The 9,824-nt window shown below is 52.5% G+C and overlaps 1 protein-coding gene across 2 annotated transcripts in view; it reads right to left on the bottom strand.

Moving 5' to 3' along the window:
* Window positions 1-752: 752 nt before the first annotated feature.
* LOC117237231 (inactive tyrosine-protein kinase 7-like) overlaps window positions 753-9,824 on the bottom strand; it is a 34,331-nt gene continuing 25,259 nt past the window's right edge. Inside the window, exons 3-9 of one of the 2 annotated variants that reach the window (XM_033500999.1) lie at window positions 5,023-5,146; window positions 4,177-4,610; window positions 3,799-4,095; window positions 3,146-3,712; window positions 2,802-3,077; window positions 2,519-2,704; window positions 753-2,423 (exon numbers count right to left, since the gene is read on the bottom strand). In XM_033500999.1, the coding sequence (XP_033356890.1) occupies window positions 1,369-2,423; window positions 2,519-2,704; window positions 2,802-3,077; window positions 3,146-3,712; window positions 3,799-4,095; window positions 4,177-4,610; window positions 5,023-5,146 (2,939 nt within the window). In that variant the 3' untranslated portion in view covers window positions 753-1,368. The remainder of the gene's footprint in view (window positions 2,424-2,518; window positions 2,705-2,801; window positions 3,078-3,145; window positions 3,713-3,798; window positions 4,096-4,176; window positions 4,611-5,022; window positions 5,147-9,824) is intronic. The other variant, XM_033501003.1, reaches the window with a different exon arrangement.

Genomic DNA, 9,824 nt, shown 5'->3' with positions numbered 1-9,824 from the left:
ACCTAACACGATCGTATCGAGTATTCATGCTGAATTGTAACCGTGACCTATAATCCCTCTATTATCCTGTACGGCTAAAAACTTGTTCGCGGTTCGTGGTTCTTTGTACCCTTCGAGTAGTTCGATCCTCGAACTCGGAATGAAAGCCGAAGATACGGAAACGCGGGCGCAACTCCCGGAAACTGAACGCCATGGGACGAAGCCGAAAAGAAGATCTCACCGCGAAACGAAACCAAAGAAACCGAAATGAAAGGAAACGGTTTCGTTGTATGAATTTCGTGACATCGACAATCGACGTATTCAGCCAAGAAAACGATGCTCCTTTCTTGATCTATTCTGCCTGCCGCCAAAAGTACAAAAATGGAAAAAATGGAAAGACGATTCGCGTTATAGAATTTCTACGTGACCGTAAAATCTTCCTTTGTGATCTTTTTCTTAACAAACGGAAGGATTTTTTCCCCTTTGGAAAGGGACGAGAAACAATGAGAACGGTAGCGTCGCATCTCTCGAAAGTGTGTGCAATTCATGAAAAATGAAAACTCGAATATCGCGATTGTACTTAACGAACGAACTTACGCTTACACCCACGGTATATACAAGGCCGTTTGCTTTATCTTCTTCGAGTCGACAGTAATCGCTCCTGGCTATTTTCTCCTTTCGTTTCTTATCATCTCGCGCGTACACGAAACGGCTCATACTCGATCGCCATCATTCGCGCGATCGTCGATATACGAACGATACACGGAACTTTCTTGATCGCTCGATCCATCCTGTGTACGCACGCACGCATACATATGTATATGTATATATCAAATTTGTATTACATATAATTATATATGTACGCGTCAGACGCAAGTGTACGCTATAAATAATCCTTAAGCCTTAGACCTTAACGGGATACAACGTGTAGACTTGAATTAGGCGGGATATAAAAATCGTCGTTCGTTCAATGTTGATATGGTCGTGATACTTTCTTAACATTCACACTGTAGCTTGCGATTTCTGCCGTAACGACAACATAGCGTATCTTACGAATATTCGATGTGCGGTGATCGATATACCTATCGTTACACTGATATTGAATACTAAATATTGCGTTAGTCGTATATATTGTAGCGTGTACTGGATCGTAAGTATCCTTACTTAATCCGACATTAGCAATCATTGGAGCGGATCCTTCTGTCAGAAATAAATTATATTCTTATCGATCTAATGGACGCGACAGAATACCGTAACACGAGTAATCGTCGCGGGATCGGGCGAGAATCGGGGATCATCCGAACGCGACGAGTTCAACGGCGAGTTCGCGCGGCCATTACCCATATCGCGGTATCTCCGATTTAGAGCCTCGTGGCATTGTCGATCAATCTAGAGACAACTGTCGACGACAATTTCACCTATTTTCGAGACGACCTCGTCGAAGGTCGGTCTCTCGCGCGGGTCGTTGGCCCAACATTGAGCTTGAAGCTCCTGCAAGGCAGGCGGCGCGGCTTTGTGAGGCTTCCACGCGAGAGTTTGAGCTTTCAGCGCGGCCAACACGGACTCGTCGTTCATCTTGATGAACGGCAGCTCACCCTGGTGGAACATCTCCCAGACGAGACACGAGAACGAGTAAACGTCGCTCTTGGTCGAGTATTCGTCCTCGTAGACCGCCTCGTAGGGCAACCATCTCAGAGGGATCACTTGGTTTCGATGTTTCGTGTACTCCTGTTGATACGGTTCTTTGGTCATGCACGGCAACGAGATTTTGATCGTGAGGTTGCTAGCGATTAGACAGTTTCGGGCGGCGATATCTTTGTGAACCAGACGGCTGTCCGCGAGATGCTTCAAGCCCTTCGCCGCTTGATTCGACAGGGAGAGAATCTGCGCGACCGATAGCTGCGGTGCTCGCGGAGGCTTCGACTCGTGGGTCGGACTCGAGTTATTGTCCTTTCGCGAGGCGATCAGGAACTGCTTCAGGTCTCCCCAGTCGGTATACTCGAGAATCATGTAGTCCGGTTCCTCCTCGCGGCACAGACCGATCAGTTTCACGACGTTCTCGTGGTTCAGCTTGTGGAGAAGATCCAGGTGACGCTTAAACTCCTGGAGAGCCGTCTCGTCCTTCGTATTGATCAGACTCTTCACCATGACCAGCGTCTCTTTATCACCGTCGACTTGATACTTGGTCGAGTAGACCTCGCCGAATTCACCGCGACCCAGTGGTTTCAGTTCCTTCAAATTGGTACGCGACGCGGCGATCTTGTCGTAATTCGACTTGGATTTCTTCGACTGGTTGCTGCTCTGACTCTGAGCGGTATCCGCGCCGTCGCTTTTGTTGTGGGAATCGCGGTTCTCCTTTTTCCTACCGGTCGAGTTCACCTTGCTGTTGCTGGTCTCTTTTAGCTCGGTCTGTTCCTCTTGGACCTCTCCGTTCTCCAGTTTTTCTGCGCGATTGAAATCGGATTATTCACGTGCACACACACTTACAACGGCGCGAAGTCTGAAACGCTTTCGTCGAGCGATCGAAGGAGATAGATACCTTCTGCCTGTTCTTGGAGATACTGCTGCTTCCTACGACGTCGACGGTAACGACAGTAGAGCATGAGACCCACGACCAACACCATATACGCCGCGGCCGCGCTTAGAGTGATCATAACCGTCTTCGTCATCATCGATCCGTCCTCTCCCACTTCCAAATCCACGTCGAATCTGTACGTGTCGCCGGCTGCAAGCAAACCGTACACCGTCTTCGTATCACCGCGGAAATTCTCGTTGAAAACGCCAAAGAAAAAAAAATGCCAGACCACGAACAAGATACTTACCTTTCACGTTCAACTGAACCTCTTCCCGCTTCAAACCTCCGCTGTTGCCCGCCGTGCAGCCGTACTTCCCTTCGTCGCTCATGTACACTTCCTTTATGTACAAACTTCCGTTTCCGAGTACCTCGAAGCGGGAATTGTTCAGATTGTTCATTCGAGAATCCCGGTCCCACTGGATGGTCGGCTTGGGATCGCCTTCGGCCGCACAGTGCAGCATCACCGGATATCCCTCGATCGCCTCCGTCGGATTCTGCGGCTGGATGGTGAACTTCGGCGCGACTGTAACAAGCAACAAGCGCGTGATAGGAACGCTCGCGACGAACCGGATCGCGAGGGATCGCACTTACTGACTACGTCGATGCTGATCGTGTGATTGATCGATCCCTGCGCGTTGCTGGCTATACACGTGTAGCGACCCTTGTCCTCCTCGAGAACTCCATTGAAGTGAAGAGTTCCATTGATATCTTGCACGTGCTTTGGAAATTCCTCGTCTGCCCCCTCTTTGATCCACTTCACCGTTGGATTAGTGGCACCCTGAGACTTGCACGGCACTTTGGCCGTCGAGCCAAGCTCCAGCCGCTTGTCCACCGGTTGCGGGGAGAACTTGAGCTTCTCCTCGACCGTCAAACTGGCTCGCTCCGAAAATATCGACGGGAAACCTTTCGTGAATATCTCGCACATGTAGCTGCCCTTGTCGGACAGGTCGGCGCTCTTCAAGTGCAGGGTCACGTTGCCGTGGTGATCCGTAACTCGATGTCTGGTCGGGCCGCCGCTCTCTTTCACGGGCTCGCCGTCTTTCAGCCAACGTACGTGGGTCACCGGCGGTTCCATGCCGAAGTACGAGCACGTCAGCGTCACGGAATCGCCCTCCATTACGCTCAGGCTCTCCGGCGAGCTTATCAGCGTCGGTGGAGCTGAAAAGACGCGCGAAGAAGACGCAGCGTGAAAAAACCAGAACGAAACGCGACTAAACGTTGTAACGGGATAACCATGCACTTACTGGAAATCACCACTTGGGCGAATATATCCGTTTCCCCGGCCATATTCTCAGCCACGCAGCTATAATTGCCATCGTCCTCGCCCATTCGAGCCTTCGCGACGATAAGCGTGTTATCCTGAACGCGCACAGGCCCGGAATCGCTTATGATGTGTCCCTTGGGATCTTTCCAGTAAACTTTCGGAGATGGCAAACCGGACGGTTCCAAGCAGCTGACTTGCAGCTCCTGATCCTCGCCCACCACGGCCACTTGGTTCGGCAGTAGAGGCTCGAACGAAGCCGCCGAAAGGTTCATCAAATCTACGACACGCGATCGGTTGGCTAGTCGAAAACGCGCTCGAACTTACACGACTTTGCATCGATCAGAAAAGCAACGCTTACAGGCTATCTGAAGGTCGACCGTGTAGGTGATGCTGCTGTCCCCTCGATCGCCGTGGCACGAATAAAATCCTTGGTCCCTGTGCTCGGCGGACCGTATCACCAGAGTACCGTTCTCCAACACTGTCCTCTCGTCGTCGGTTTCCAGCGGCCCGATGTCCTTGAAGAACCACTGAACGGAATCGGCGTCCTCGAAGACGCAGTGAAGCATCGCCGGTTCGCCGCGCTTCGCGATCAGGTCCCTGGGAACGACCTTTATCGTGGCGGTATCGTTACCCGAGACGATCAGGGGGAAGCTTTCCATTTTCGGAGACGCTCCAGCCTCGTTCTTCGCCAAGCAGCTGTACATTCCGCTGTCCTCGGGTACGGCACGGTGAACGTGCAGCTTCTTCTTCTTGATCTCGATCCGATCGCTCCTTACCACCGGTTCGCGGTTTCTGAAAATCGCGTTCGTTCGCTGCTTTCAAAAGCACGACGAGAGGAGTCTGCAGCGATGGATTTTCCATCGATAGAGGTGGTAGCGCGCGCGCGCGCGCGCGCCTACACTCTTGGAGCACGAGGCTCGACGCGACGCCGGCGAGAGGAGGGTTATAAACTCGCGAGGGCGAGGCGAAAGGTGAAAAGCACGGGCTAGCGAGGAGCGGAGAGGGTGAAGGAAAATGTCGCTTGATAATTCAAGGGTAGTTCCGTAAACGACGGGTGTCAGTTACGCGACGCGAGATTGAAGTTAGTTGAGGGAAGCTTGGGGGTTGCGATTCGCCCTCGGAGCCGCGGCTTTCCCGGAATTATCAAGCTCGGGGTTATTTCATGGCGCGCAAGGGGTAAGTAGCAACGAGTTATGTAACGAACCTGTACCACTCGTATTTCATATCTCCGGAACCGTCCACGTGACATCGAAGTTCGATCTCGCCTCCCACGCGGATCGCCGAGGGTAACTTCGGCTGCTGTAGTTGCACGCTCGCCTCGCTGATCCCTGAAACAGAAATTGCCGCGGATCGATCAGTCCACACGGTCTTGCGAATAATTTAACGAGCTACGCCGTCGCGTTTTCCTTCGGGTACGCATACAAATTTCATTCGATATCGGTAAATACTTTCAAGGGGGAATTCCGCTCGCTGCCTCGCGGCCACGTTCTCTCGTATCGACGTTGCCCTCTTGGGGACACGAGGGACGGCACGCGAGACCAACTCACGGCGAAAGAGCGGTGGACCGTAAGCACGGCGCAGCCAGTCGGTGGATCGAGAAGAATCATTTTCAAGAGCAAGGCCGTTTGAAGAGGACAAAAAGCGACGAAAGGCGGAAAAAGCCAGGGAAGGAAAGAAAGTCCGACGCGGTCCTCCGCCCTTTCCTTGAAAAAACCTCGTAGCGAGAAAGGCGGCTCTCCCGCGGTGGTTCATGAATCCTTAAAACGCGAGTGAAGTTATTTGCCGACGTCTTTCAACGAAGTCTGGGTAAATTAAGAAAAAAGAAGAGAACGGCCCGAAGCGTTTGTTCCGCGCAAACCAGAGGACATCGCCGAAAGTCGATGGCGGAGGGAACTCTTTTCTTCTTCGTCGGCCTCTTTCTTCCTTTTTTTCTCCGAGAACCGCGAGTCCTTCTGACCGTCTGGACGGGTCCTGTCGCGGATGCAGCACGAATCGAACGCTAGAACGAGCAAAAAGGGAGGCAGGATCCGCGCGACGCAGGGGAGAAAGAAGGAAAACGAAACAGAAAGAAGAGTAGAAGGGGGACGGATCGCATCGACGGCGACGTTTTATTTGATTCGATTAAATCCGTGGGTTTGCTGTGGTGACTTCGTCGTAGGTAGGTTACACACTCGCTCGCAGACGGTCGCTCTCCAATCCCTTTGCAGCAAAAAGGGACTAAGAACAAAATCGACCTGACATTCCCAGAGAGCAACTTCCACCCCTTTCTTTTTCTTCCTCCTACGTCGTTCGTCGTCTTCTCCTTCGGCTTTCGGTTCACGGTCGGCAATTGCTTTCCCTTCCATTGTCCTACGCTGCTCTTTCCCCGTTCTGGAATTCCGCCCAGCTCTGTAATCGCGCTTTCCACCGTGCGTTCTTCGTCGATGAATTCCACGCCAGACAGGCCGGCAATCGAACCGGCTCGTTTTCGTATTCCCGGCCACGTTCTTATTCCGCCGACTCGTTCCGTCCGACATAAGTTTCCTCGGTTATTTCGCGCCATGTATGCGACGCACGCGTCATCCGTCATCGTACGACCGGCTTCGAAACATTTCCGATGAACGGCTGGAGAAACCGGCGAGCGGCTAACGCAGAGGGGAACAGATTCTCGAGGTAGAAACCGCAGACAGGCAACCTGTTAACGAAGGGGGCCAACGACGAGTTGATCCCGGTGAGCACCGACGAAGAAATTCGAGACTGTTATCTCGGGTAACTTACGAACAGTTTACCGGAGACCGTCGGGACGATAAGGCTTCCTCCGTTAATTTAACTCGTTAGCCTTCATCCGCGATCGATCGCTGTCCGACTTGCGGCCGGAAACTCTAATTTCCAGCTTCCGGGTTCGATAGCGGAGCGCTACCACCTAATCGTCTTATTCTTTTCGAACAACCGAGCGGCGATCGATGGAACCGATGCGACGACCGCGCGATGGTCACGCGACGCAGACGAGCGTGTGTTCCACCGATTCCAAAGCAATCGGTTAATTGCTTCGAGCCTCCGTTACGCCTCTCCGTCGGCTCGATTCCATTACGATCGACTGTAGAGCGTAGCGCACGAATACGCTGCCCGCCATCGATCGACTTTGCATTACAAGATTATTCTCCGATCGGGAAATCTCGAACGACGAGAAAGAGCTCAAGAAGGAGCGCGCGAGTCATTAACGAATCGCTTCGGTTCCTTAATTTTCCCATGTTCGTTTGCATTCGCAACCGCGCGAACATCCTTCCGGGGATCGAATCGTGACTCGACGCATCGATTCGAGATGGAACGACGCGATAGGAGCATAGACAGATAGGAGAAGATTCGCCCTGCGAGTCGCCGAAAAAAAGCGACGGCATATAGGAATTTACTTCGCATGGATGCCTGGTTAGCCGTGAAATGGAGACGACTACTCAGCGCGCGCTCCACGCATCCCCGAGGTGGCATTATTAACAGCCGACTGGGCCCGCTCAGCCTGTCCAATCCTTTTACTTTTACCCACGACGATGCCTCTACTCGTTTTCTTTTTTTTTTTTTTATCGCGTCGAACCGAGCCGAATCGAGACGAGACGCGTCGAGAGGCTAGCTTTTTCTACAGTTTCTCGGGGAAACGGCGACGGGGTACGCGTTCGAGACGTCCCCCTATCGAATTGATTACTTTGCGAATTAATACTTTCCGCCAACGCGCTCCGTCTTTCCCATTTTCCCGTGCTTCCGGGGAACGCGATGTACAGATTTTATTTTATCTTTGCTTCAGGACGTGCGAAAGTTAACAACACGCGTCGCGTTTCGAATTACCGACGCTTAGGAACGGTTCGACGACGAGGCAAAGAACAAGAGCAATAGAAACGAAGAAACACACAGGGAAAGAGAGAGGGAGACCAGATAGCGGACTAAGAGGAACCCGTCTCCCATCGGCGATAGTCCACGTTGGTCGACTCGTTTCCTCACCCTTTCTCCCGGTGTACAGGACCCTGGGTGCGCGAGCGGATTAAAGGGCCGCGTTAAAATGCCCGCGTGCTCTTCTCCGGCATTGAGTCCATTAAGGAGCATTAATCTCGAGGAGTTATCCTCGAGGAGGAAGATATTCGAAGGCTGCCGCCCGTCGTCGGTGCACAATGCGGCAATAAAGAGTGACAAAGCTCGGAAGGAAGAAGGAACGATCACGAAGGGATGACCGTGACGACAGAGGAAACACGGGAGTGAGGAAAGCCGACGGAACATGGTCGGTGAAAGAGGAGAACGCACACAGAGGGGGACAGGGGCATAAGGAGAGCTCGTTTGTAATCGCGAAACTCACTTTACGTCTGAGGTCTCCATGAGATTTTTCTCGACCACTCGACTTGTTCCTCTCTCGTCTCTTCGTCTTTACCGCGATGTTTCTCTCTCGGTAATACGGGGTTTCTCCCGTATCCTCTTCGAGCCGCGCTCCTCCCGGCTCACTCCGCTACTCGGAAAGCCGTGTTTAAATGCACAAACGAAGCGAGAGATCAAAGGCGCCGCCGGGCGGGCGCGCGCGCGCGCGCTCGCTAAGTGAGAGCAAGAGAAGAAAAGACGAAGAAAAGGAGAGCTGGAGTGAGCGAACCAGCTAGAAAGGCGAAGGGCAGCGGTCGAGAGAAGAGAGAAAAAGAGAGAGAAAAAGAGAGGATGATGTTGGAGCCAGAAGGTAGGGAGCAACGTTTATTATTATCATCGTGTACACCGGCAGCGACCAACAGCCCCACCTTCGTCGGCGTTCCCTGTCGTTTCCTCAGCATCCACAGCAGTCGACATGAACTTTCGTGTAAACATCGAGGAAGACGCGCGTGCGTAGCGAGACGATTCCTGCAGCCACAGCCTGTTCGCGGAGAAGCCGACCTTCTGCACCGAGAGGCAACCTTGGCTCGAAGGCTGACCCTGACATCTTCCACCCTTTTCTCCGACCGCACGCCACTTCCTTTCTCGCAGAATTCCTCTTTTCTCGGCGGCTCGTGGTTCGCGACAGAGGGACTCGCGTGCATTTCGACGAACCACGCGATAGACTTCCACGAATTGGCCTCACTTTGCTGGTTTCCACTGCCAAGAACGTCTTCGCCGTGCACGCGCACTCGCGATGGAAATAATTAAAAATTTCGATGCAATGAAACGCGGAGCGGGGCTCTAACGAGCCGTCTGCCACGCTCGGATGTAACGTGATATTTCTTTTTCCAAAGGGGAGAATCGGCCACGGATCGAGAACACGTCGACAGATGCGTGTAATCTTCCGGGGGATGTCGACACGGACCACCCAGATGGAATACAGTAGTTTCAGTCAATCTGTGGCCAGACATCGCTAAATTACTGGAAACGCGTTGCGCGCGCTGTACATCGAAAGCTTCTTCGATAGGCGACTCCACGTGCTCGGCTTGCCGAAACGTTGAAACGCGTGTATTGCGATTTATCGATCGATCCGAGTCGTCAAAGGAATCGCGATTGACGTAACTTTAGAACGAGATGCGTGGTCGTCTCTGTACGTAATGCTCGCGTGTAGAATTCTATCGCTACGAGGATTCTGTTACTACGCGTACTTACGTGCCACGTTAAACAGCGGTCGATTGGAGTACAAAGATAGAGTGCAACTCTAGAAATAGCTATGGAATACGATACTGTGCATGTGGAAAGCCGGTATGTATGTACACAGCCGATGATAGTCTATAGACGAAGTTTATCGCGGGAATTATCAGAGGCTCGCTTCGTGTCACGGATCACGGTGGTCGATTAGCGATCCGATCAGCAGAGGCAATTTTCGCGCTTTGACTGCGACTTATTCCGAACGGGAAAGCCCGCCGGTATTCCTCCTTAATGGAGCGTTCGACGAGAATCGGACGAAAGCCGTTTGCACGCTCGATTTCCGTCTTGTAAAGCGCGAGCAGCCAGCGCGGAAAGAGAGGCGGCGTCAAAGCAACGAGGAAACTCGGGGGGAAAGTCGAGAGAGCAACGGACAAAAGTGATTGCTTGCCGACAGACGCG

Source organism: Bombus vosnesenskii, unplaced genomic scaffold (genome assembly GCF_011952255.1).
Source record: "Bombus vosnesenskii isolate JDL3184/JDL3185 unplaced genomic scaffold, Bvos_JDL3184-5_v1.1 scf7180000013264, whole genome shotgun sequence".
NCBI lineage: Eukaryota > Metazoa > Arthropoda > Insecta > Hymenoptera > Apidae > Bombus > Bombus vosnesenskii.
Note: the sequence above shows the minus strand (reverse complement) of the source record. Positions and strands in the feature narration are given on the sequence as shown.